This window comes from Gallus gallus, chromosome 23 (genome assembly GCF_016699485.2).
Source record: "Gallus gallus isolate bGalGal1 chromosome 23, bGalGal1.mat.broiler.GRCg7b, whole genome shotgun sequence".
In the NCBI taxonomy this organism is placed as follows: domain Eukaryota; kingdom Metazoa; phylum Chordata; class Aves; order Galliformes; family Phasianidae; genus Gallus; species Gallus gallus.
Genome location: NC_052554.1, coordinates 3,610,500 through 3,637,487, shown reverse-complemented (window position 1 = coordinate 3,637,487; position 26,988 = coordinate 3,610,500). Strand labels below are relative to the sequence as shown.

The 26,988-nt window shown below is 48.5% G+C and overlaps 4 protein-coding genes across 13 annotated transcripts; all 4 read right to left on the bottom strand.

The window, feature by feature from the left end:
* Positions 1-3,099: 3,099 nt before the first annotated feature.
* On the bottom strand, positions 3,100-11,894 carry RRAGC (Ras related GTP binding C). Its single transcript, NM_001030896.2, has 7 exons — positions 11,620-11,894; positions 9,572-9,775; positions 8,709-8,908; positions 7,768-7,882; positions 7,419-7,561; positions 6,107-6,255; positions 3,100-5,080 (listed from the first exon to the last, which is right to left on the bottom strand). The coding sequence occupies exons 1-7, from the start codon at positions 11,884-11,886 to the stop codon at positions 4,929-4,931; spliced, it is 1,230 nt and encodes a 409-aa protein (NP_001026067.1). The 5' UTR covers positions 11,887-11,894; the 3' UTR covers positions 3,100-4,928.
* A 756-nt stretch (positions 11,895-12,650) lies between these two features.
* MYCBP (MYC binding protein) lies at positions 12,651-15,037 on the bottom strand. The gene is made up of 5 exons (XM_001232873.7): positions 14,983-15,037; positions 14,768-14,840; positions 13,805-13,853; positions 13,310-13,439; positions 12,651-12,749 (listed from the first exon to the last, which is right to left on the bottom strand). Exons 1-5 carry the CDS (start codon positions 14,995-14,997, stop codon positions 12,705-12,707), a joined length of 312 nt encoding a protein of 103 aa, XP_001232874.2. The 5' UTR covers positions 14,998-15,037; the 3' UTR covers positions 12,651-12,704.
* A 529-nt stretch (positions 15,038-15,566) lies between these two features.
* GJA9 (gap junction protein alpha 9) lies at positions 15,567-21,382 on the bottom strand. 2 transcript variants are annotated; one of them, XM_040651747.2, is made up of 3 exons: positions 19,420-21,382; positions 19,076-19,234; positions 15,567-17,696 (listed from the first exon to the last, which is right to left on the bottom strand). In XM_040651747.2, the coding sequence occupies exon 3, from the start codon at positions 17,673-17,675 to the stop codon at positions 16,134-16,136; it is 1,542 nt and encodes a 513-aa protein (XP_040507681.1). In that variant the 5' UTR covers positions 17,676-17,696; positions 19,076-19,234; positions 19,420-21,382; the 3' UTR covers positions 15,567-16,133. The 2 variants fall into 2 exon arrangements, with proteins under 2 accessions (XP_040507681.1, XP_040507679.1); XM_040651745.2 differs by having other exon boundaries at positions 19,076-21,382.
* Positions 21,383-21,535: 153 nt separating this feature from the next.
* On the bottom strand, positions 21,536-24,863 carry PAQR7 (progestin and adipoQ receptor family member 7). Of its 9 annotated transcripts, none has more exons than XM_040651723.2 (4): positions 24,802-24,863; positions 23,831-23,889; positions 23,642-23,750; positions 21,536-22,845 (listed from the first exon to the last, which is right to left on the bottom strand). In XM_040651723.2, the coding sequence occupies exon 4, from the start codon at positions 22,785-22,787 to the stop codon at positions 21,747-21,749; it is 1,041 nt and encodes a 346-aa protein (XP_040507657.1). In that variant the 5' UTR covers positions 22,788-22,845; positions 23,642-23,750; positions 23,831-23,889; positions 24,802-24,863; the 3' UTR covers positions 21,536-21,746. The 9 variants fall into 9 exon arrangements, with proteins under 9 accessions (XP_040507657.1, XP_015153170.1, XP_040507656.1 ...); XM_015297684.4 differs by having other exon boundaries at positions 21,536-22,825; XM_040651722.2 differs by having other exon boundaries at positions 23,642-23,707.
* Positions 24,864-26,988: the final 2,125 nt, after the last annotated feature.

The window sequence follows — 26,988 nt, the reverse complement described above, 5'->3', positions numbered from 1 at the left end:
AGGACAAACACTGAACTCCCCAACATTTCTTCCCATTTCTATAATAGGGAGCTCTAAGGTCAATAAGTATACAGATACTAGGCTGGAAAGATTATCACATTAGAGAGAAATAATCAGAAATAAATTGGAAGCTTACCTGTGTCCTGGGCTTGCCAAAAAAGACTCCACAAGAAGCAATCTCCAGAGAGAGACCCATCCTCAGCAGCAGTCAGCCCTTAAATGGGGTTTAGGAGAGGTGCAGCCTGGCTCCAGCCCTTCCAATCACAGGTGGATTGCCTTCACCTGTGCTCCCATGGGTGACTCAGTGCTTGCTCAGGTGGTCAATCAGAGGTTCAGGCCCTGATTCTACAGTTTCCATCCAGGAGCAAAGGAATGGAGTTCTCCTTTGGGAAGAGGGGGTGAGAGGAGGGGTGTTCATCACACCCTGCACTCAGCATGGAGAAAGCCTATAGAAGACCCATTCTCACCAAAGCACCTCTTCCCCTTCATTTCCCAAAGAGCCCTTTTTGTTTCACCTCTGATCTGACACCAGCAAGAAATCACCTTTGAATTCAATCCAAAAGCTCCTTTTAAAATGCTGCTTCTCCCTGGCCTTCCAACATGACCTCTTCCCCAATTTAGCAGTGGTTTCACGCGTGGTCTTCTGAGCATCAGTAAAGCTATAAAAAGCAGAGCATCTCCTCCTAACCCCATTATGATAAAAGCTTCAAGTTTTATTATTCACCTCAAATAGGAGGAAGCAAAACTCCCCCAGGAAATACAAAAGGTGAGGATTTTCTCTACCAGAAAGTGAATGGTTGCCAAAGAGCTGTGCCTTCACCAGGCAGTCTGATAAAGGACAGGGGAAAGATCAAGGTTCCTATTATTACTTTTAGGTAAAAAGAATTTTTTTTACCGAGAGAGTTTTGTGGATTCTTATCGGGTTTTTGTTGTTGTTTTTAATCTCTTATCAGTCTTCAAACAGCACTGAAGAAATCAAGGAACACCAACCTAACCAACCAGCACAGACCAACGCACTCTTGAGATAACTGGCAACACTTGGGTAACCTGCACCAAGGTAACGTGTCTGGTCATCACTCTGCAGTTAAAAGCTCCACACAGTGCCACTTTTCAGATGCTAGCATCACTATTTGCATCCGGTAGCACATGAATAAGAAAAAGACAACTGCTGCAAACCTGATCGGGTCACCCAAGCTCTGGCCTCACACCTGGCTGATCTCCAAATGGCATTTTTAAGTGGTATTTTGATACCGTCTTGAAAGGTACTCGAGGTGACTGCAGGAGCTCTGAAGATGGCTGGAGCACACTGCTGCCCCACACATCCCAGCCAACGTGCACACAACCAAAGTGCTCTCCAACAGTGGGGACTGGAAGCGCAGCTCATGGTTTCAAAGGGTCATTGCTGAACAGTGAGTGCATATGTTGGGAAGTAAGATTGTTTTCTCCCTGCTTTCAGTGGTCATCAAAATTATCAGTCTCTCAAAAACGTGTAGTAAAAAAGATTTATCAACAGAGATACTTCTTTTTTTTTTCTCCTTATTGGTGTCAGATCAGATGAAGCAGCAGTTAAATAAGCCTAGATGACAGTAGGGAGTAGATGGGGAACAGCAATAAGAACTCTGTCCTGACCAAACCACATCAGAAATGAGCTGTGGGCAGAGCAGGACAGCTGCTGCTCCCCGGATAGGAAAGAAAAACAAACACAGAAGACCCAACACTTACCTATTCCACATAAGCCAGTTTTCAAAGGAAGGAAATCCTGCCTTGGGATTGCAGCATACTTCAGAGCAGTGCACTCATCTCCAGATGATCACATTGTGAAGGCAAAGCTTCTCACTTCAGCCACTTGTAGTCGCTACTAATACATTTGAAAGCTCTATTAGAAAGGCTCACTGGCTTAGTTAATTATTTTTCTTCATCATCCCCCGAAGCCAAGCTTTGTTTCCGCATTTAAAATCACCACTAGTTTTCCTTGAAAATGATCTCCAGAAGTCACAGCTCAGGTTCTCTGCTCTGGGCCTCACACCCTGCTCTCCTAATGCCCAGCTGCAGCCCCCAGCATCGTTTGACCTCCTGCTTCAGGGCTGAGCAACGTTAACTGCTTCCTTTCCTTCCGAGCATGCCTGGCTGCTTTTCTCCCCCTGCCTGAGTGGGTGTCTCAGAGCTAAATCAGAATAACGAGGTCTGATTTATCAAGCTGATTGCTGGGGGAAAAGAAAGAAAAGGAAGTTATGTTATCTAGAGTAAAAAAAAAAAAAAAAAAGCAGGAATGGAAACTTGAATGTTATAACACAAAAACGTGGATCAAGGACAGGAATGAAGAAAGCAACCAGGACAAGCTTTCATCCTCCATCACATCTGCAGGGCAGCAGGCACAGCTGCATCCCCTGCTACCAAAACAAAGCAGGACCTCGTAAACGTCATCAGGGAACCTCACTGTGTCACGAGGAAACACCCAGCACTGCTCAGTGACTGCATCTGCTCCACCTTTGCTGGCAGTGTTGGAGCAGCATCCCAATCCATAGGGAGGTCTGGTGAACACTGAGCCTGCAACAAGCTGGGGCTGATTTATTAACACAGCTGTAATGAAGGCCAAGCAGGATAGCAACATGTGATGTGAAGCTCAGCAGGTAAGGAAGGGGAACATTGCTCTTTAGGAAACAGTTCTGAAGATCTTCTTGTAGCTGTGATACGAGGCTGCCATCTGCTGCCCGTGGGTGCTCAAAGCTGACACAGCCCACCTGGGGGGGGTTCTTAATGATAAAAAATAATCACATAAACAAGCAATAAAGACTTTAAGTAGTAAGCATGACACGCAGCAGAAGGCAGAACTTTGTAATGCAGCCCAAGGCTCAGCAGTAACCAAAAGATGAGACCAAGGTTCTTTATCACATATGTGCTTTCAAGTCTAGAATCATCTTCTGAATTCTGAGTATCGCGTTGGCTTTAAGTTGAAAGGAAAGCAAAGGTTGACCAGAATTATTACAGACTGTTGAAGAAAAGAAAGCGATACGGCAGTTTTATTTGCTTATTAATGTAGCCCCATTTGACTGGACTTGCTGAGCATCTCATCCTCCAACAGGAAAACCAGTGCTACCGTTTGATCTTTTCTCATTTTATTAGCACAGAATCATGTACAGTGAAGACAAAGAGAGGAACGCATGTACCCAGAACATGAGAAACTACAAAATGGGAATGACTTGTTACCTGCTGTCATCTTACTCCCCCTGCCTCTTAGTCCTCCCCCCACCTCGAGTACCTGAATGCTGCCACAGACTGCAAGCCACAAAAACCATACTTGCAAGCCTGTGGCACACCCTTACAAAACCCTGCAGTTCCGTTACCAAAAAGGGGCCCAGGTTCAGCACAACTGCCCACACAGACCTGGACTAGAGCATCTGAATCACCAAGTCTCATACTGACTTGAGTAAATTTGGAGCACATCCTTTAGGTACTGAGCATCACATAACAGCTTTAAAACAAAGGAAAAAAACATTTACATGGTATGTGCGTACACCCTAATGTAAATGCATGTATATTCAGTTGTACATAGTTCAATGAAAATCCATTCTATAAGCACAGAAGCAATTTTGTGGTTATGTCTGACCACATAAATACAAACAGTCACAGAGATCGCTTACAGTTACAGACCTTCTTGTGGAAATCTTTATAGTGGCACTTGTAGTCAGTTGGTCCAGTGGCTTTGGAACACCTATACACACACAGGGATAGGCAGAAAGTGGCGAGATCTTTGTAGGCCAATAGCCAAGCTTACTGCATAACAAGGCTGATGTACAATATGACATCTGCAGCAATATTGCCAATAAATTAGATGAAGACTGCTCCGATACAGTTCCCATAATATGACGGCCAGCATTCATAAAAACAGAAAATATGCAATTCCATTCAGGTTGCATGGTGACAAACAAGAAGCCGTTTGCCACGACGCAGAATCAACCCCTTGAGTGTCAGGTATTGTCAGTAGGTTGTGGCACCCTGATATTTAATGGCTATGCAAGGAGAACACCTCCAGCTATTTTCCTAAAGCTTGCCATGATTATCAGTCAGAGGATAAAAAGAGATCCCACCATCAGAAGCCAGGAATGTGGTCACTTCTTCACTCGGAAAGGGCTGAGCCTGGTTGCTTTGCTCCAGCAGATGGCAGACATTTCAGTTTAGTTAGCATTCGTTTTGTGAATAGGATTAATCAGATTTATGACACCCACGGTTTTGCAAAAGAGAACGGGTGATTCATTTCTGGTTTTAGCACTGCCCTTCCATCAAGGGGGCATGCTGAGAGGTTGTCCAAAGGCAAAGTACCACCATCTCTTCAAATGAAACTGCAGCCCAGTTCTCCAAGCAAACAGCGAATCATGAGAACAGAGCTCTGCCTTGCATCCACTGCACAGGTACAGATTCCCAAGGATACGCATGGAGAGTGAGAACTTCATGGGATGACTTGTGAGCCACAACTAAAAGCATGGGTTTCACAAGCCTCGCTATTAACGCTGACAAGGTTTTGCACGACAAAAGGTTAAACTTAAGCAAAACTGGATATCCTACCAAACGACTCAAACAAAGGTTGAGCAAGTGACAATTCGGTGTTTCACATTAAAATCAACTCAACCATTCTGAAGTTTTGACCGGGGCAATCAGTCATAAACGGACTGTTAGAACAGGACTCCAAACTGAAATACCACTGCACTTGTGATAGAGGTGGTTTCAAACTGACATTTCTAACACCACTGGCCTCAAAGTATTTTTACAGTAGTTTCAGCTGTCCGACATGAGTTACAAGCTGCGGTGCCACACTTAAGGCCACTCTTCTCCTGTGAAACGCACTGCAGGCTTTCAGACTACTTTTCTCTTGTTCCACAAAGCTTTGGATTGAAGAGCTGACAAGTCTATCCAATGTCTTTAGTTTTCCTCTAGACTGCATTCCTGGGTGTGCCGTTGTGCGTCACTGCTTTCAGACTGGAGGCGCTGGCTTGATGGTTGCAGATTCTGTGGGAGGCAACTCCTACCTCAAAGACCTCATGAATGGCTTTGCGGAAGCAGTGGAAATTGTAGTCTATCAGACCTGTCAAAAAGAAGGAGAAGGGGAAAGGAAAAGCTGCTCAGCTCGGCACATTTATGTAGTCAACAGAGCTTCAAAATCAACGTACGTTTCGTTTAACATACAGCTATTTTGTTGCTTACTGTAGTATGAATTTGGATTCATGGGATCTAATGGTCAAGTTTTACTGACGCCAGACTTTGCTTAGATGGTCTCTTTTGATAGAAATGAGGTGCTCGTTTGGAATGCAAGGTTTGCACTTATAATTAAAGGGCAGATAAGGGGACAACACAAGACTCTACCCACCCCAAAAATGTTCTAACACGTGGAACAGTTAAACATGATAGTACAGCTTGACCATCGCTTTAATGTTATCTCCCACTGTGATGGTGTTGTTGATGTATATCCTAACTGCGCTGAGTGAAACTTTAGACCAAACAGAGTACAGTTAGAATACATCTGCCTTCCACCTTTTGAACAGTCCATAAACACCAAGGTTAACACCACCATCATTTAAGCCCAATACTTTAAAATCAAGGCTTAGGATTTCATTTCTGTCCCATAACATGCAAGACCACTCATACCAATTGTCTTCTACAGGTAAAAGCAACTATACAGTTGGTTAAGTCTGCAACACATTAAATACTGCCCTAAACTCCTACGGTGTACTTTGCTAGCCCACCAATGTCCATTTCCTCAGTCATACGTTAAAAAGGTTACAGGAGTGCAACAAAGGTAATGGAGAATATGGTTATCACAACACAGCAGCTTGTCAAGCAGAACATAATAACTGACAGCACTATAGCAGATGGGAATGACAAGGCCTCATTAGCTACACAAGTCATTTCAACAGGAGGACCTCAATTAAAGCACTGATTCACAAGAACAAAAATAAGATCTCTTTATCTCCAAGAAGGGAGAAAATTCCTCCCAGAAGAAATTAGACAAATTTAATTATACGAAATTAAGGTGACTTGTAAAGCCTTATTAATATCTTACAGCTGATAGAAATCAGCAGATAAAAGCCATGCAAACGGGGGAAGCTCTTACCTTTGCGCTCAAAACTTTCTTCTCTAAGAATGCAAACTAATGCCAAAAACTTTGTTACTTCCTTTAAGTACAGGACCGTTGTGTTATTGAGCTTGATAATTGCCATTGACTCCTTATCATAAGCACTTCCAGTGCCATCTTCTTTTAACCTAAGAAAGAATGAGTTGACCCAAGGTGAAACTTACTAAGACACACTTCAGTAACTTCAGAGCAAATACTCAATGCCTGTGAAATGTAGTGAAAAGAATAATGCTCATACTGAATGGCAAGCAAGCGAAGAGCTTTCAGCACAGGACTTAAGGGCAATTATAAGAGCATTATCACCACTGAAGTTTCCCCAACATTACAGGAAAGCCAGACATAAACAGAGGAAAAGTCTCTGCTACATTACTACCCACATCAACTGAACCAGCATGCATCCCTTTGATACAAGCTACCAACTGTGGCTGTTTAGCTGATACTGTTCCCAGCACTCTTAGTGGATATAGTATAGCACAGGGGTTGTAACACAGTTTACCTTCAAACCAAAGAGTCAGCCCACACACTACCCCACAGCACCCAGTGCCACACTATGGTATCCAGTAACTGGTTTGAAGATTCTAAGGCAAAACTGGTAAAAACTTCAATCTCAGCACAGTTACTTTTAATAAATGAATAAAAAGGCTTCCTCAGCCCACATCCTTTTGCTGTATGAGATACTGATTACATATATTCTGATCCAAGTACTGGTCTGTTCAGTCACCAGGCCTGGTTAGTCACTTGAAGCAGCTCGTAGAAAGGTGAAATATAAGATGCTATAGTCTACATATTTCTACAGGTCACCCTCATAACTACTGAAGGTAAGTCTCACAGGAGCACAAAGAGCACTGCTAGGGACAGAACCTTTGGAGGATTCATAGCAGCCACTTTAATGGGAGCAGTCAGACAATCAGCTCCTGCCATAGACTGTTTAGAATTGAAGCCACATAACAACAAATCATAGCTAATACAGCAGTAAGACAAACTTTACAGTCAGCAAGGCTGGGGTGACCATGCCAAACAAGAGACAGTAATACTCATGCTGGACATGAAACACTTGCCTCTGTAATGTCAAATGGACTCCCACAAACATGAGCAGAGGGGAAAAACTGATCACAGACTTGATCCAGCTGCCAAATCGTTTGGCTCTACTCCAGCTGCTCACAGAACAAATGTGCTCCACAGAGCAACTGACAGCACACTGCAAGATGGTGCAGCAAACAGCACCCGCGCAGTCTGCAGCCTGCCCTACAGCTTGCAAGGACTTTTTTTCCTAAGAGTATTCATCACTTACCCATATATACAGGAAACATCTATCACTACATCAATCATGTCACAGCACAACTCGTACGACTGCATGTCCACAGGGGAACTGTCTGTTGCAATGTAGATTTTGCTGACTACATCGAAGAGAAAAGCTTTTTCAATGCCTGAATTCTTCAGAAAGAGAAAGAATTTGGATGAATGTTTAAATTTCAAGTACAGTTCATACACTTTCACATTCTTAACAGCGAGAAGCGTTTTAAACAACCAATTCCGAGGCTCAAAACAGAAGCAATATTCAGAGCATACAGTTTACATCTGAGCAGAAGGAACTGCTTTACTGTTCCACGTACTGAGAATTCTGTAAGATCACCCCTTACCGATATAAAGATATTTAGTAGATTTTCCAGTGTTGGCAGCTGTGGAATGAGCTTCTGTACCACTTTACTGAAGGCTTCAAATATTGAGTGGTCGTAGATGCTGGTCAAATAAAAGCTGAGACAGGGCAAGGCAGGAGGGACGAAAAAAGAGAAGAGATCCATGAGCTCATCAGAATTGCAGTAGAGATGGTAAAGCTTTGTTTTCTAACACTCAAGCCCGATGAGTCAACCGAAGTGCTTTATCACAAATATCTGTAACTGCTCTATGAAGAAGCACACTTCTGAGAGACTGGAATGAAGGTGACATACTCATCTACATGAGATGTGAGAACAGAGAGAGAAAACTGTGCAAATGTTTTCACTTAGCCTACCAGAATACTTAAGGCAAGAGCAATAAATGCTTAACTAGGTTTCATTGAGTCCTTTTCCCGACCTTCCATTTTGTCACACTAACACTGAGACGCTGGCCATGCTTACAGGCTCCATGAGAATTAAAACAGCAGTAAAAAGAGAAAAAAAATGACATTTCGTTTCACAGGGGTCAGAAGAAGGTGCTCTACAAAGCACGCCAAACGTCAGGGATGAGCCTAAGCTTTGCCAACCAGTTGTGCTGTAAAGCCAGCAGCAGGCAGTGCCAGCAGGCATGCTCCCTGCCCACCCCTCCAGGCCACCTGCACAAATTTGGCCTCATACGCAGAATGAAAGCTGGGCAAGAGGATCTTGAATTATGAATATGAGCTTGTGAAGAAGTCTGAGTGGAATCTGATGGCTAGCTACCTGACTGAAGTAAGGCAGATAGGGCCAGATTCAGCAGAGCTGAAGTTCTGTAGCTCTAAGAAATTAACAAGCCCTTATTCCAGTCCACCACTACATGTCAAAGCCATTAGTCTGTATGCACACAAGCAACAGGAGAATCACATTTGCAAGTATATATAACTCACCTAAGGTGAAGTTTTTCAAGTCCAGCGTCTGTGAGGTCATCGTTAGCTCTCTGGTGGATATCCCTCTGAGTTTCTATTTTATGGTCATCTGATAAACCATCCACTTTATGAATAAAAACTTCAAAGTTCATTTCTGGGTTGACCTTGTAGGCCTTTGAAACTGTGATGTGGAGTCTTGTTAAAGCTTCCATATAGTCATCCTGTGAACAAGTTTTGGCAGGAATGAATGAAAAGGCTTTATCTTCAATAACTATTCCATTCAGTACAAAAAACTTCATTTCACTTCTGTAATTAAACAGAAGTTTGGTAGGAGAGAATACCTTGGAGAATCAGAAATCCACGCAGCTTAGATTCTGTTTCATTAGCTATGCAAGGCTCAGGTATACAAAACTAGGCTTCATAGAAAAAGGTGGTTACGCTTCAACTCCAACACAGCACAGCACAGCAGTGAGCTCCAAGGCGGTCCCAACAACCAGGTACTCTCCATCGGTGCCATTCCTAAGTTCACTAGAAGCTACCAGAAACCTAACAGGGCCATTCCCTTGACATCGAGGTCAGAAGCGTGCTGGCACTACATGAACTCCATAGCAATCAAAAGCAGAGGGAAGAGATAATTGGGTAATTCAGATCATCTAGCAGAGATCAGGTTCTCACTGCTCATGCTCAGAGTACTTGCCTCTTTCCGCTGTCTCCACTGGGGATACAGGTTCCACATAATCAATTCACAAAACTAAAAGCAATTGCCAACACATCCTTTCATACATAATGAATCTTTCACAAACTTATCTTAAAATACACTCCCGATCATTCTTCTCACAAAGCAAAAGGAAACTTCTTCATAATTCTTAGGGATTTGTATTTACCTGAGCATCAATAACATATATAAGAGCACCTGTTCCTCTGAAGATCATCTCATAGTCAAATGTGGGATCAAAAAAGTCCATCTGCCCTGGAAAATCCCATATTTGGAAATTCACAAATGAACTGTTGGAAATATCATCCTTGTAGATCTTGTTGGTGCTTTCCAAGAACAGAGTCTCATTTGGAGACATTTTGTGAAACACCACCTGTTAAAAAGAAGACAAATAACAGTCCCGACTTTGTCTCAGTGGAAGAGATTGCAAGATTCAAGTCACAGAACTTCTAACAAATGGGTTTATCCTAAATTCTAAAGCGTGCAGCTTTTCCTACAGCTACCTCAGTTGTCCCTTTTGGTGCACAGGCAGCTTCCTACACCAGCCAAGCACATAACCTACGGCCAACCAGAACCAAGCACTAACACACAGCCCATCACTTTTACAAGTGTAAGTAATGATGCTACCCAAAGACAGAGACATACTGGGTACTTCCTAACAGTTTCTTCAAATTTTGCTCCATCAGGCAGATCACATCAGCTAGAAAGCCTGTGTTAATTAAGCAACTGCAAGCCTTTAAGAATGGTTCATTTCCAGTCTTAGAAACTCCTGTGCAAACTGCTTTAGTCTGGCACTCAGCATTATGACCCAACAGAATCAGAGCACTCCAAAAGTGCAATAAAGGTATAAAGATAACATCTCTCTTTCAGTGTCTGGAATAGCTAAGTCACTGCCTTCCATGGGCAGCTGATCTATCCTGGTTGACCTTCTCCCTTCAGGTATCCTACAGGAATGCTGGCAGCTCCCACACTGGCTGGTAACCCCCTTAGCAGCGACGAAAAATATTCTTGCTGTGCTCAGAAAGCCTCGCTGGGACTTCAGCCCCTTCCTGAGCAAACAGGATGTTTAAACACTTCAGTTACAGAATTCAGCCCCTAAAGAGACCGCATGCCACAACCTCTGCCCACCTGCACGACACGCAGCTGGGCGTGCAGCACAGCACTCAGTGAGCTCCGAAGCAGTACATCAGACTCAACTTCTAAGAATAAGGGGAAAGAAATGCACTTCCTCGAGGCAACAGCATGAGGAAACCAGGACCTGAATGAGGTTTTAAGCAGCGGGACATTTGTATGGAAAAGCAAGAACAGTACGAGATAGGTTCCAGCTTTATTGCAAGGACAAAAAGCTCGGCAGGGTTTGAAGAACAGTTGTAAAGCACTGTGGAAATCAGCACTCCTTTGGAGCACAGCATCTTTCACAAAGAACGGGGCAGAAACTGTGAGCAAAGGTTAAAGCAGATGAGCCTCTGAGAAGCAGTGAGCTCACCCTCTTCAGACCAACCAGGACGCAGCCTGGATCAAATCTCATTTCTGCTTCCTAACGTCTACCCCCATTCTTTCTAGCTTTACAGAACTTGGATAAAGCAAAGGAAACAGCCGTGGTAGAATCCAACTGGAAGCACAGAGCTGGCTCTAATACAGGCAAGTGACACCGGGCAAACACAAGCAGTGCAGGCAGGCCTGGAAAGTGCTACAAAGAGCTGATCTTCACTACGGTTTTGCCTTTCCAAGCGTTCCTTTTGCACTTTCACCATCCAACGGTCTCAGCAACTCCCAGCAGATCCCTGAGGCTGCTGTTTCTCCCTAACTTTTAAGCTTCACAAATTTCAACTGCAAATAACGCACTCAATCTCAGCCTGCGATGGCTGCCATTCACATCACTAGAGACTCCGAAAATCAATCACTATAAACACCGCATTTGCACACAGAGTGGGGGCATTAGGCCCAAATAACTGGAAAGGCTGACAAGCGATGACAGAGCAATCCAAAGGCAAAGTTTGCTCGCTAACACCGACTGCATGCTTTGCAAACCCTGTCTAAAGGACGGGACGGTGGCTGTGCTGCACGGGGGTGGATGGCGGAGCGCAGCACGGCGATGCAGTTGGGCCGGTCCGCACCGCACCGCACCGCGTCCCGCAGTTCGGACCCCGCGCCGGAGGACGCAGCTGCCCGACGCCCCTCGACAGCGGCCGTGCCGGGGGTTCAGCCGCCCCTCACCTTCTGGATGGAGGACTTCCCGCTGCGCCGCAGCCCCATCAGAAGGATCCGCGGCTTCGAGTCCGCCCCGCCCGCGCCGCCCCCGGGCCCTCCCGCGCCGCCTCCGGGCCCGCCGGGCCCCGGGCCGCCCTCCAGCTCCGCCTCCTCCTCCTCTTCCCCGTAGCCGAAGTCCTTGGGGAACGAGTCGGCCGCCCCGAAGCTGCCCCCCACCAGCGCCGGCTCCTCCGCCGCGCCCGCCGCGCCCGCTCCGCCGAACTGCAGCGCCATGTCGGCCCGGCCCGGCCCTCCGCCTGCGCCGCAGCGCCCCGCCCCGCCCGGTCCCCATTGGTTGGCAGCGAGCAGCGCGACGCCGATTGGCTGAGGGAGGCGGCGCGGTGCAGCGCTCCGGTCAGGCGGCGCGGGTCACATGACGGCGCGGGCGCACGTGAGCGGTGGGGGCGGGCGGTGCTGCGGGGCCGCCCCGGGACGGGAAGCGACAGCTGCGGAACAGCGCGGCCCTACCGGGGTACGGACATACAGACACGCGTGGCTCTGCCCGCCCGTCCGCGGGTCGTTTCCCGCCGGCAGCAGTTGCACGGCACGGAGGGTCAACCCCGGCTCTAAGAAACGGTCATTAACCCCTCCCACACACGACCTGGCTCCAGCCCTGTTCTTCCCTCGGCCCAACACCACGCCCTCTGCTGCTCCCCTATCAACAGGGGCTCGGAACCGCACTGCTCCCCTCCTCTTACAGCACTCATTCGTCTGCCTGATGCATTCTGCACAGCAGCCCCTTCTCAGCCTGCACACACACACTACAGTTAACGCTATACATTCTAATTTACATCCTGCAATAGAGATGAAAGTCTGCTGTGGGTTGTTTTGCTTTTGAAACCCTTACACTGGGTTATTTCCTCTTTCAGCTCCCTTCTGCACCAGCACAGACACAGAAGTAAAACGAATAACCACACAAACAGCTGCACACTCACTCATTTTCCTTTCAGATGAGGTACCCACAAAGACACCCAGCGCTCACACAGAAGAGGCAGGACTGCAGTTCTCAGGAAGCCCTTTATTAAGTCAAAGTATGAAAGGAGAAACTACTGCTATTCATCACGCTTCTCTTCTTGAGGTGGTTCATATTGAGCCAGCTGTGGATTTAAAGAGAGGAATTCAGTTAGATGCAACATCTTAAGAGACACAGGAGCACCAGAGTTGTATTGGCTGCAGCACAAGTTAGTGTCCCACAGGGCTAAGGGTGACCCCCCCCAGTAAAACCCTGCCACAGACCTATGGCCAGGGCCCAAGAGCTAACACAAGTTCCCCTCCTGCATTCAGCCTTTGGAAAACCTTCATAGTAATGCATTAGCTTCCCCCCAGCCCTTCTTTTCAAAGCTCTTATGGAACCATAAGCTACACTGTATCAGATAACAAAAACAAATGGGACTTAATGAGGAGATGGAGTTTCTTGATTTGCCCTATTTTACTTATTTCATAAAATGAAAAGTCCGTGGTTAGCAAAAACTGCATTCCAGAATACAGGTCTCCCATCAGAAGTTACGTACAGGCAGGCAAGGAATGAGATGCATTTCCCAGCCACAAGACTGAACAATATAACATCAGTTATTCCAGTGAAAGTTAGCTGTATTATAAGTGTCGAAGTACTCTTCTCAGATACAGAAGTACTTAGAAATACTAAATAGACTTTTACTTTGGTTTTCAGTTTTTTATTCTCTTCCAACACAGCTTCATATTTTTCCTTCAGCTCTGCTACTTCCAAGCGAAGTGCCTCCATTTCTGGACTCTCAGGAGCTGAAGCTCCCAGGTGATGCTTCAGAAAGCTGATATTCACATGTTAAGTATTTCCTCAGATAGACAGAAAGACACACAGAAAGACACTCAGTTTTAACATTTAATCATAAATTAGTGCTGCAACAAACATGACCAGAACAGCATTTAATCACTCCTGTTACTATCATGCTTTTTCATCCTACAGAAGGAAAGCTTTCTTATTTTTCCAGCTTCAAAGTTCATTGGTATATTCTACAGAAAGACATCAGTACATACAACACAGCTACTCACATTTTGCTACACCAACCTCTTTCTGATAGCTTATCAGTTTGTGTTCCAAACAGTAAAAGAATAACCAAACAGAGCAGGCTGCTTATAACAGCAAGAAACAACCCATAGAGGACAGAAAGGATACTCCAGTGCACTACTTGGTTTCTCTGGCTCTTCATATAAGGCTACTAACACTGCAAATATGAAACAGTCAATCATTATAAGACATCCATGCAACTCTAGTTTTCAAAACACATACAGCAGTCAGAATGCATAAAAGTCGTGTGCCATGCTTGCAGCATGTTCTTCTATTTAATAAGACTCTCACCTATATCCTTCATATTAAGGACAGAGTACAGGAAGAAATAGAGCACCCCACACTTCAACAGTTGGGCAGAAGGGATTTTTTTTGACCTAACCACAGGGTTTGACTACGGAGCACAAAATAAATGATGTAACACAACCAAATCAGAGGCACACACTTCTACACATTTGCTTTTATAAATGCTTCTCAAGCACTACTTGCAGGGAGCTTAAGTGCCTTCCTCCCAGTTTCAGCCACATTTCTTGCACAGGGAAGTTGGTTTTAAGCTAAGCACCTAAATTAGAAGCAAAACTTGGTTGCCACAGGGCTTGGAAGATTTGTTTCGCTGTCACACTTTGCACTGCAAGAGCAGAGCCACACCTACAGGAAATCAAAGGGCCCCAACACAGCTGGGCTCAGCACAGAGCCCACCCCTCACACCGCACAGCTGCTGCACTCCACAAGCAGTGCATTTTATCAAGCAGGAACACCAACATCCTGCTGAAAGGCTCTCGAGAACACATAGGGACAATTTACAGGACAGTAAGCCATAAGATTAGCGTACCGAGCCTGCAGCGTGCTTTTCTTCCCTATCCTGATAAGCACAGCCCCTCCACAAAACCCACGAGCTCCCCAGCGTTAGCAGCCCCAGACCCCGCACAGGGCAGCGCTTTTCCGAGCGGAGCACCCAGCAGCACCTTCCCGTTGCTCTGCCCCACCGCCCACTCCCACCGCCGAACTCAGGCAGAGCCCCCCACCCTCCCCGCACCGCCCGGCGCTCAGGCCCCCCCCGCACGGCCTTACCCTTGGTGAGCGTGTCCAGCACTCCCGACTTCTCCAGGTAGCGCCGAAACTGCTCCCGCTTCGAGTCCGCGGCCTGAAGGAGGACGTCCACACGGTCAGAGCGCCGGCGCACCCCTGCCTACAAAGGCGGCTCGGCGGGGCGGAGCGGCCCCTCCCCACCGCCGAGGGGGGCACCGGGAAGGCCCCGCCGCCCCTCGCGGGCCCGCAGCCCCTACCTTGTGGTGCGCCATCTACCCCGCAGCGACCGCGCCGCCTGCGCCCGCCTCCTTTATGGCGCCCCGGCTTCCTACCGCTGCCATGGCGACGGGACCGGAAGTCCCGCCTTCTGCCTCGCTCTCAGCGCGGTCGCTGATTGGCCGGTGCCTGGCGGGGCCTTCAGGCCGCGGAAGGTCTGCGCCTGCGCGGGGCGTGTGGGCTTCAGCCCGGCGCTACGCTGCGTCCGCGTGAGCGCCATGGTTGGCCGTCAAAACGAACCCACCTCAGCGCCTCACACCTGACGTTCGGGGCCCATTCTAACCTGCCATATTCTCGAGCAGGCAGAAGCATACCGTGTGCTACACGCGAGCCCCTCAGTGCTGTCTCTCTGCTCTTCAGGCTGTGCAGTGTTTCACTATTGAGGTGTCACGTGCACAATGGTGTCAGTGTGGGATTTGGCCCACAGACCCTGCAGGGAGTGCAGGGGTTCAGTGAGCAGAATGGCCCCAGTGTGTGTCCATGGGGTGAAACCCCACAGCGTCCACAGAGATACACAGAGCTGTGACTGAAGGCGCACAGTGAGAACAGAGATAAAAACAACGGCTGCTGGAGGAACACCTGCAGGGAATGATTTTAATGATGCCAACAGTTGATGTGGATGCGGCCAAATGGCTGCAAGCAAAAGCACCGCTGTGGTTTCCTGGTTCCCGTTCTGTTATCCTGGTTCTAAGAATGGTATCTATTGTTAATTATTTTCTCTCAGGTGTCCCGGTGCCTTCTTTCACCTCATTTCATTTACTGGTCTTCATAAAATACGTTTTTAGACTGGAATTTTCTACTTTTATCCGGCTTATGTATTACCAGCCGTAACTTTAATCCTGACTTCTCCTCACGTGTGGATTTGTGTGTGGGTTTATATGATGTACGCTTTCCTTTTTAGCTGAAAGGTTAATGCAGAAGCTTGGCACGGGGGTTTAAGCCACCCCTCCGTTGCCAGTGAAGCAAGCAGATGGTTCAGAAGTCACTTAGCTAAAAGCAAAGGGCTGCACAACTTCTATCTCATCCTCTGCGGAAGAGCTGGTTAAAGCTGAACGAGGAAGCTGCTCCTAGCTGCTCTTGCTTCTATCACAAAGCCCAGCAGGTAGCCAAGCACACTGCTTGGGCAGCCATGCTATATCTGCAGGTCGGTGGGGGCCCGCCGGCTGCTCGCACTGCTCGACAGTGACAGACGTCCGGATAGGGGCAGTGGTTGGGGGCTGCCACAGCCTCGGCTCTGCTTGGAGCCAGTGCTGGCCTCCCCTGCCGAGTCGGGGGTGTCGGGGCGGCTGGGGTGCCGGCTGTCGGCTTTGGGGGGCAGTTGGCCTTGGCTCGTGCTAAGGCTGCTCCGCCTCCTGCTGCTGCTCTTCGTGAGGGAGTTTGTGGAGGACCCGACGCTCTCGGCCGCTGCGGAGCAGTTCCAGGAGGAGACGACTCCGTGCTGTCTTCTGAGGCTGGCGACAGGAAAAGGCTGCAGAGGGGGCTGCGACAGCATCTCGGCAAAGCTTCTTGGAGCTGTATCTGCATTCTGAGCGCCAGCGAGGAAGTGTTTCTGATCAGCTTCTTTCTGGGAACTCCTCCTTTCAGTCCCAGGCCTGCCCAGCAAGCCCTCACTGCAGTTTATGCCAGCATTCTGAGTCTGACCAGCTACAGCGTTTGTAGCTGGCCTTTTCTTCGGCAGTTTGTTTTCCTGATGGTGATGGGTGTAATTGCCCCTATTTTCTGTGTGGTTATTTTGAACAGGCTGGAACACGGGAGCAGAATTTAAGACTGGGTAGATGGCAGTGTCGGTTTGCTTCTCCATTAAGAAGGCATAACCGCTAAGTACAGAAGGGAGAGTCTTTTGAGGAGTTGCAGATATTCCCAAAGAGGAGCGGGGTATCACAGAGTACTTCTTGGATTTGTTTGTGTAGAAGTTGCCACGGTCATCCTTGTTGTCCTCCTGCCCACAGAGACCTATTTTAATTTTTCGGAACCCGAGGTGGATGATCTCTAAGACGTTTAAAAGCAGTGATACAGTCGCTATTGACTGCATGAATAGGATGAACACTGTCTTTTCTGTTGGCCGTGATACAAAGCAGTCGACCACGTTTGGGCATGGATCTCTCTGACATTTATAAAGGGGATCCAGGCGAAAGCCGTAAAGCAGATACTGCCCAATCATGAAACCGACCTCCACTGCAGACCTCGTGAAAATGTGTATCACGTAAGTGCAGAGCAGTGAACCTCGCAGGGGTGCTTTGTTCAGCTTCCTTTGGTCCAGCTGCCGAAGTTCCCTCTCCAGCCTTTTCCGATATTCGGTCATTTCTAATTCAGTGCTTTCAAGTTCCACTCTCACCTGAGCTTTCTTCTTCTGTCTCTCTTTCTCTAAGGCTCTTAGTCTGTATAAGGCATGACCCATATACACCAAAGAAGGAGAAGACACAAAGATAACTTGCAAGACCCAGTATCTTATGAGAGAGATGGGAAAGGCCTCATCATAGCACACGTTCCTACAGCCAGGTTGCTCAGTATTGCAAATAAATTCTGACTGTTCATCATTCCAGACGTCCTCAGTGGCCACTCCAAGGACGAGCATTCGGAAGACGAAGAGGATGGTTAGCCAAATCTTGCCAATAATAGTGGAGTGAATGTGGACCTCCTCCAGAATGCCCCCGAGGAAATTCCAGTCTCCCATGCTTATTGTGCCATCGTAACACTAGAACGTATGAGAGAGCAAGCATCAGATATTGTAAAAGCTGCAGCCCTTCCTAAATTCATCACCAAAAAGATGACACCATCACATGGTGTCAATTGCAACATGACGCTACTCGTTGGCATTGTAGGCATTATTATTTCTCAGCTACAAGACAAAGAAGTGAATCATCCACCAGTGTCTCATTTATCATTAAAAGACACCCGGACAAGGATGTAACTATGAGGTATGCAGCACCCCCTGAGCATCTGAGTCAATGGAAAATACATTGCCTGCCTCGCAGCAGGGCTGGGCATCCTGGGGTCTGCTTCCCCATCATCCCACTGTGGGACTATCTGTAGGATACCTGAGATGGTGATGAGGTTTTACTTATTATTTGCAGTCAAATAGAGAAATACTTCCTGGCCCTCATTTTCAGTGCTGTGAGCAATGTGTTGCAGCTGAAGTGATGGTTCTGCCCGGTTAATGTTAACCATGAAATCTGGTGACACTTAGGATCTCAGGAGGAGATAAAACACAACAAAAAGGCGGTGATTGGTTATTTTCAAGTATTTTTAAGCATACAACTGAGAGCAAATAACTGCTTTCTGTTTGTGGATGACAGTGCTAAGCAAACAGATAAACCCCTATCGCCAGTGCAATTCCCTGTGCTTGATGACACCTTTGTCTGAAGTACGGAGCAGTGTCCAAGCACCAGATGCTGCTGCTACCTTTGCCCACAAGCCTATGAAAAAAAAAAGAATGACTCATGCAAAAAATTATCTGCTGGTTTCACGAGTGGTTCTGTTTGTAGATACAATGTTATTTGTTTGGGATTCAGTCACATTAAAAACAGCATAATCTGATTTTTTAGAATCATAGAACGGCCTGGGTTGAAAAGGAGCACAATGCTCATCCAGTTCCAACCCCCTGCTATGTGCAGGATTGCCAACCAGCAGTCCAGGCTGCCCAGAGCCACATCCAGCCTGGCCTTGAATGCCTGCAGGGATGGGGCATCCACAGCCTCCTTGGGCAACCTGTTCAGTGCATCACCACCCTCTGGGGGAAAAACTTCCTCCTCATATCCAACCTAAACCTCCCCTGTCTCAGTTTGAAACCATTCCCCCTTGTAAAACATCCCCCCTTCCTTTAGGCTATAGGTCATTTAACACAGAGTTTGCAGATCAAATGTGATTAATTTTCACACTGTAAAACAAGAATATTAAGGAAGTAAATGGACGTTAAGTTCTTGTGGCTGCAATACTGCTGACTACAGAGGAAATGTTACGTTAGGACCGCTATTAAACACTCAAATACACTTTCAAACAGGCAGACAAATAGGTGTTAGACATCATAAAAGAGAAACAAATTAAAACAAAGAGCACATTAGAAATAAAACATACCTTTCTTTACAGAAAATGTGTGACATTAAGCTCTATGGTATCCAGTGACAACCCCTGACATCTTCCATCCGTGTGCATGGATTTCACACTATGAGCAGTTTATGTCACCTCCGGAGCAATTGGTGGAGTGCAGGCTCTGCACACTTGAATTTATATTTGCTGGGGATGGAGGGAGGAGAAAATCAATGTGTTGGTCCGTCTGCTACAGCTCCGAGCACAATTTAACTGTGACCAAATTAATATTTATGGTGGGGAGGAGGAGGGGGGGAGGGAACACATTTAAAGAAAAGCTAGCAATGAAGAATCCACAGCTTGAGCTTCCTTCCCATTATGTTCCCTTTCACCTCTGCTGCACCCTCCGAAGGAAGGAGGTACATCCGCTGTGTCGGAGCTTCCCAGCATAGGCAGAGATGTGGCAGGGATGGCCGGGTCCATAGCAGCCCAATGCGAGGCCGAGATGTGGCACTGAGCACTCCTTTAGGTTCCTCTGATCAGTGCCCTGCTAAAGTGCATCGCCGGTACAAGTGTCCTGCGTAGGATGTATGCACTTCCTCTACAGCAGCTCTGGAGAGCCCATCGATACCTTTTAATTTCGGTCTGAGGATCACTCAATAGGTCACGTCCGATTTCACAGCTCGGTGGCAGTGAGGGGAGCACTCGATTGCTCCGGCTGTGCCACCAGTGCTCTCCACTAAGCACTTGCAGCAGCTCTGGGGCATCGCCCTGCTGCTGCTACAGAGGGATCTCCATCCATCCACGCGGTCCACAGACGCCTCCCAACCTCTGCAAAGATGCTGAAGCTCTGTTTGATAATCTCAGGTGTTAGAAGTATCCCGTGACAGCTTCATGGTAGTGATGTGCTGCTCTGCGCTTTGGTGCAGGTACTTTGCAGCTATAACTGTTTACATGGACTGGCACACCAATACTCAGCATTTAGCACTGCCAGGAGCAGTGCTTTCTTTCAGGTCAAGATGCCACACCACTCACTTTTACCATGGTTTGTTCTGCTGCAAAATAACTACATGCTTTATCTAACTACTAAATTGCATTTTCTTAACTCCCTAAAATTCCTTCGATCAGAGAAACATTCTCCCAAGACCTTTTTGTTTCTACTCATCAGTAATGTGCACTTCATGTGCAGAATTGATTCTTATTTCCTACTCAATTTGTCTGACCCACAACAACCAACTGGATAACGAGAGCACAGACATCAGGCATGGGCTGTCAGCATAGTGCAGACTCACCCTGATGGCTCTGTTTCCATGCTTATGTCAGGGTCACAAAGGATGAACTGCGATACCAACCAATTCGGACAATCATACTACTTAACACTGTCTATGATTGCAAAATACAGCAGTACTGTGTTAGGAGGCAGGTTGCAGAGTGCTGTGTAGAGACACACTGCTGACATTCCACCACTCTCAGCGCTGGTGTATGGGATCAGTTGTTATTGCTACGATATCCATGCAAACCAGTAGGTGCAGACTGGTGGGTCTGCTCTCCGAAGCACTATTTCCTATTTTTCCTATGTTCCTATATTTCACTATTTCCTGGCATTACTCTGAGGGTTAAGGTGGTTTTTGGTCATTGGTTATTTTGAAGCTTAGGCAGCGTGCAGCATTTCTACCGGGGATGTTCTTTATTCCTGCATGAGTTCCTCACTCCCTTGCAAAGAACTCCTTGCAAGGCAGCAGGGCGCCCAATGTTCTGCATTAAGGTGCTTCATGCTGAGAGACAGCTCAATAACATTCCCGACTTCCTGGCCTGGGAATTTTGTAGATGAAAAGAGGCAACATTTAAATGCCGTTCCTACAGCCAAGAAATACCAACCTGACGTGCCTCAACATCTTCAAACAAAAGACAGTTGGCACAGCACCAGTTGGCACTGAGCAGCAGCTGTGCTGGAGCCATAGGGCAGCAGTTGTGGCTCTGCAGCTGCCTCACACTGCTCAGGTCCGGGTTCTGTGCTTTGCCCCATCGAGGCAGCACCCTGCTGTTCCATGGAGGGTGCAGAGCTCCTCCGGATCCCCCGGGTCTCAGTCCCCACCACATCACCCTTCAGACCCCAGGAAAGCAACAGAGCGAGTCCTCCTGGAAACCACTAACAGCCAAACAAAGCAGGGGATTGGGAAAAGCAGCACAGATTTACCAAAGGCAGCTCGTATCTGAACAGCTGGATGGTGTCCTGCAAGATAACATCTTCAGCCAAGGTGGGGGAGCAGTGCTCATCATTCACCCGCACTGCAACACACTCCTCCCCACAGCCTTCCTGGAGACACACAGAGGTGCAAGCAGAGCAAGGCTGGGAGAGGCCTTGCAGATGTCCCATCTGCAGCTGCCCCAGGTGAGAGGTATGCAGCCCCACTGCTGCTGCTGAGATGGGGTGGAGGGGACAGCTGTGGGGACCCCCAGGACAAAGCACACAGGGCTCAGCAGAGACCAGGCTGCACCACACTGCCACATTGTTCTATCTGTTTATTCAGACATTAGAATTAAACCAGTGCACTATTTCACGAATAAGATGGGGTTAATGCTGAATTAAAAAGCACGAAGAGCAGCTCTTATTCTCCCTCCCTGGAGAGAGCAGTGCCAAGCGAGTTTGCAAAGCGCTTCCTTCCTCTCCTTGGAGCATGCAGCTTTGGCCATGGTATCCCCCACTCTGCCCCAAATCTCAGTCTTCTTTGAAGCTCAGTTTGTCCCTCACCTTCCGTGCCATGTATGCAGCCGTGAGCACGGAGCAGGTCACAGTGAAGACACACAGGGCAGAGAAGTGGTGCGCCAGGTCACCCTGCAGCGAGGAGTAGATGTGCCGCCTGGACTCATAGTCCAGCACCACGGCCTCGATCTGTGCCAGCGTGCAAAGCACCAGGAAGACATGGAAGATCTGATGGCTTTGCCCAAAGAAGTAGCATTTCCCGGGAAGCAACTTCTCTGGGTAAGGATGGGAGAAAAAAAAGGCACCAATGAGGAAGAACAGCACCTGGCACTTGTGGTACAGCAGGGCCGGATCTGTGCGCTCCGCAGGTGATGCAGTGCAGATGCGGTGCACAACAGGGCTGATATCCAGCAGGTAGGCCAGGCCTGAGGGCATCTCCTGGCACAGCCGGCCCAGCAGCCCTGCTGACTGATGGTAGCGGAACTTGGCGTAGCATGAGCCTGCACACGACAGCCAGGCCAGCAGCGCAGCTGTGGGCATGAAGAAGCCCTGGATCTTCTCGTGCCAGCTGGGCTCGATGGCATAGTAGTAGTGCACCAGAGCACTGCCATACTGGTAGATGGCCACCCCCACGTAGTCCATGAAGAAGAAGCTGTAGTGCCAGAACTCGGACTTAGCCTGCAGGAGGTGAGCGAGCGTGCTGAACGTCAGGTAGGTGATGGATGCCGTGATGATGATGAGGAGCGGCTGGGCGTGCGGGTCCTGCCCAAAATCCACCCTCTGGGAGAGCTGCTGGAAGCGCAGCAGCAGGATCAGCGTGGCCACCAGGTGGGTCCACACGTTGATGGCTTCGTTGTGTTGCTGGAAGAGCGTCGAGAAGTAATAGCGCCAGGTTTGGTGCACCGGGCGGTAGCCGGTGTGGATGTAAGGCTTCCAGAAAACCCTCGGCACCTCGGAGCTGCTGACGGTGGTGGGCACCGGGGGGGCCAGCAGCTGGGGGACCTGGCGCACGCTGATGAAGAGGCGGCTGAGCTTCTCTGCCACCACCGCTGCCATGGCACAGCCGCACCGCAGCTCTCGTTGCTCCAAAGCACCTTGAGACAAAAAGACAGTTCTGCTGTGGGGTTTAATAAGGACTTTACCAAAGTCGGCAACAGAGACTGCCTGAATGTGGGGTGTATTTTTTTTTTTTTCCCTCTAATATATAAAATCCTGCATGACTAAAGGGTGGCCTCATTACAGCTGACATAACAGAATCACTAAAAACAGCAATATGAAGGAATGGGAAGGGAGGCTTCAGCAGTGCCACCGGTGTGCCCCACTCCATACAGGTGACACCATGCGGAAGAGCAGAGAGGCAATTAACCCCATACGGGTGCTCTGTAACACTGTAATTAACTCTCCAGGGCACACTGGCTCCTAGTGAAGTTCAGCTCACCCCCGCCCTGCAGCTCAGGGTGTTTTAACAACTTCCCCTTCCAGCAACAGCCCCAACTTTCCCTTGCTGGTTGCCTGCAGCATCTGTGTTCCCAAGCTGCAAGGAGCAGCATCCTGCAAGCAGGCTGGCAGCTGCCCTGCAACGCTGCTGAGGGCACAAATGACTGCAACATCAGAAACAGGACATGTGAGTGAGCTGGTCTGAGTTCTCAGCATCGTTTTCCAGCTCCACATTTTCCCTGTGGCTTCACACAAAGACAGTGCAGCCTGAGTTTGTCCAGTTGCATCACTGATGTCCAGCAGCGTAATCTCCGTGAGTAAGCTTTCCATATTTACATTTTTGCAGCTGCTGTCCCTACAGAGATAAAGGCAGCCTCCCCAGCTTGTTTGGCCTTTTCATAGCAGCCTTAAGAACTGAACAGAATTTGCTCGAGGTGATCCCCCCCCCCCCCCCCCCCCCCCACACTCGTTACCTGCTCTTGCTCAGACAAGTTGGGAAGAAACCAGCCCAGCTCCGGTGCTGCTTTAAGCCTCAGCTCCTGCCAAGTTCAGTCGCTTCAAGTATAGCTCAGCCAGGAAAAGCTTTTCAAAGTTTGGAAATAGGAGGGGGAGGGAATGGGACTGGATTTAAAAACAAGAAACAACAGAAACAACAAACCCACCTCTAGAATTTCCTCATCAGAATGGAGCAGATAGGTCCAGAACTCACGTCTGCTTGAAGCTGAGGAGCAGAAATGCAGATAAAATCAGCTATTTACTGATCAGCTTCCCTCTTAAATGCTCTTTCCCCACCTTGCCTGGTGACCGGGGCGCTGCACCACCAGCAGCCACTAGCACAGGGTGACCCTTGTCCTTGCTCGACCTCCTGTGACACGGGCAGGGTGCCCAGGGGAAGCCAATTTAGTCAACCTTCTGTACATGCAGACCTGCCGATCTCAGTCGCAGTGCCGCAGCAGCTTTTGCTGCAGGCAACAACAGAACTGCCTGGGTGAGGCCGATATGACCGTATTTTTCCAAACCAAAGCCGTGGTGTCACACGGACAGCTCGCCCTGTGCCTGCACGTGGGGAGGGGGCCCGGCCACGGCTTCAGCCCCTGACAGCTCTGCTGTAAAGAGCCCCTGGGAGCTGCCGGGGGAGCGTTGGGATGAGGCCAGGGGAAATGCGTGCTCAGAGCAGCCCAGCAATGGGCAGGAAAAGCACCGCGGCGTGGTACGGGCTCTCCGAAACTTGTCGGAGTGGGACTTAATCTGCAAAGCTCTTCCCGGCTGCGAAACCTGAAGCAACGCTCGGTATGAGCAGAGCAAGTTTTGCACGGTGCCAGCAATCATTAACCCGGCTTGAGCTCGGAATTAACAGCCTCCGCACACCCGTGAGATGTCAGCAACGCTGCTGCCTTTAACGCCTGTTATTTCCTGCGGAGTTTTCCTTGCCCCAGCAGCACCCGCCCACCCGCTGGATGGGATGCAGCCTCAGCCCTTCGCCGCCGCACGGACGGCGTTCAGCATCCCGCAGCACAGCGCTCCGCTGCCGGTCCCGCCCAGCTCCCCGGCTCAGCTCTGCACGACCCCCCCATAGTTCCCCTTGGAGCTCCATCCCCGCCCCCCCCTTCCCCTCCCAGACCCCGGCCCTCACCTGCGGAGCTCTCCCCGGAGCACCGATTCCGACGGAGTCTCCGCAGCGGCCGCCCCAGCGCCGGACCCGCCCCGCCCCGCCGGGAAATGCCGCCGCCCCGCGGGGTGCGGAGGGGGGCAGCGCTGGGAGCGGTGGGAGAGCGGCCCTCGGCCTCCGCCTATCGGAAAGCCTCGTTTGTATTATTCCATCATTTATATCATTATTCCCTCATTTGTGTCATTATTCCTCCCCTCGTCCTTACTCCTATCTCTCTTGCCGCCCAGAATAAGGCTTCATCGTTTTTGTATCTCACTACCGAATCAAAGACAGGCAGCTGTGAGCTCGTGTAGTCATTCTTAAGCAGCTTTTTCACTTTCCTGCCCGAGCACAATGGCAGTTTTCCTCCTCCTCTCTCAGTACTCACCTCCCCGAACTTCACTCCAACCTCACAACTCCTCTCCATGGAGTTAAATCTCCATTTAGGCTCACACCAGAAGCCATGGAAAGAACTTAAGACGAAGGAACAGAAGGGCCCAAGTTTGCATCTGACAGCTTTTGGCAAGTCAGAAACTCACGTTTTAAAAGCCCTTATGTTCTTAGTGCCAGTTGGGTTTTGGCAGCGCTATCATCCCTCTCTCCTCCCCCAAAAAGAAGGGGGGGCTGCCAGCATTAGGGGTACTGGGACTTTGCACAGGCAGCAGATGAACACACGGAACTGAAGAGCTGATTTCCCATTGCTACTGAAGTAGGATCTTAAATATAGGAAGTGATTCAGTGATGACTTAAGCCTCTACAAGGCAGTAGATACGCTCACAGCTTCGAGCCCGTCAGCACACTGAGCTCATTGCACACTCCTTTTCACCTCTGCAGGTGGATTCTCACACAGTGCTCTCTGCTTACACGGCAGTAACGTGTGCTTCTAACCCCACAGATCCCACACCATACCCCACTGCAGCCTGCTGGGTGCTTACAGGCAGACAGCCCATTTTAAATTGTTATCTATGACACCAGCGCTGAAAAATCCTTCATGCTGGATCTCAGCCATCCCACCTATCACCATTGGCTTTATGTCACTGTACTGGCCGACTTTTCCTTTTGTTTCAACAGAAGCCTTATCCCACATCCTCCATCCTTTTCCATTTTTGCTATTTGAGTTCAATACAACCAAAAGCACTGAGCATGAAACATGAAAGCTCCCTAAATGTTTCCTCATTAGCAAGCCCCAGAGAAGAGGTAAACCATCCAGGACTCGGTAATACCCACTGAATGAAAGAAATCTTCACCTTGTTTTCCATCCTCCAAATATCAAACTGTCACCAGGTTGGTGATCCAGGCATGAATTAAACCCAAACACAGCAGCAAGCCCAGAAATGAAGGACAGGGAAAGGCAGGATGGGACAGGCCTCAGAGCAGAGCCCCTCTGTGCCTGACAGGAGAAGCTGCAGGATGCTGAGCTTCCCTACTCTGAGTGAAGGAACCAATAAAGCCAACTAACTTCAGATCGGGGCACTGTTCATAATGAAAGGGGGGGGGGGGGTGGCTATTAACTCACACTAACAGCAATCTTGTCTTTAGTGCAGAGCAGCATGAGTTCTTGTAGATGTGCCAAACAGTAGTCTTAAAGTGGTTTTTTGTTTTTTAAAGAAAGCACCTGCACAATGCAGACACTCTCCTCCTGAAAAGCATCTTTACTCACAGCACAGCTACAGTTGTATCTGCTTCACTGCCCAGAAAAACAAACATGGCATGCTTTTCCGTGGGCAGGAGCTATCTTCAGACTCACCCTGCAGCAGTTTACTCCAACACATCTGCAGCAGACATCAAACCAAAACCCATCTTTAACAGCATTCTCTATTGGGGGAGGCACATAATGCCAACACAGAACAGGATTGGCTTTTACCAAAGCTCTGTGATGCTGCAGGAAGTGGTACACAAGTCCCAGTTCAATAGCACAAATTATCTTCCAAGAAACCCTTACCAAAAAACAGAAGGGTCAGATCAGAGTCATGTGGCAACAAAGACGTGTTTGTTGAAGCATCAGCATCTGAAGGGAGGTGGTTCTAAACCATTTCAACAAAAACACACAACAGCTGACAACTGCTGAGGTGTCAAAACAAAGCTCTTATTGTAAAATGGAGACAATGAAAGCGCTCTAGGGAAGAGCCAGTTATGCAGCATGCCCATGGATGTAAGGAAAATTGCTGTTAC

Excerpts from the sequence above, each read along its gene's own strand:
- PAQR7 (XM_040651721.2), bottom strand. The coding sequence starts at position 22,787 with ATGGCAGCGGTGGTGGCAGAGAAGCTCAGCCGCCTCTTCATCAGCGTG.
- GJA9 (XM_040651745.2), bottom strand. The coding sequence starts at position 17,675 with ATGGGAGACTGGAATTTCCTCGGGGGCATTCTGGAGGAGGTCCACATT.
- RRAGC (NM_001030896.2), bottom strand. The coding sequence starts at position 11,886 with ATGGCGCTGCAGTTCGGCGGAGCGGGCGCGGCGGGCGCGGCGGAGGAG. Across the intron at positions 8,909-9,571 it reads TATATGTTATTGATGCTCAG|GATGACTATATGGAAGCTTT; the intron begins GTAAATACAAAT and ends ACTTGTTCACAG. Across the intron at positions 7,562-7,767 it reads TACTAAATATCTTTATATCG|AATTCAGGCATTGAAAAAGC; the intron begins GTAAGGGGTGAT and ends CTCTTTCTGAAG.
- MYCBP (XM_001232873.7), bottom strand. Across the intron at positions 13,854-14,767 it reads GCTGGACACGCTCACCAAGG|TGTTAGTAGCCTTATATGAA; the intron begins GTAAGGCCGTGC and ends TCATATTTGCAG. Across the intron at positions 13,440-13,804 it reads AAACCAAGTAGTGCACTGGA|CTTTCTGAAGCATCACCTGG; the intron begins GTATCCTTTCTG and ends TGTGAATATCAG.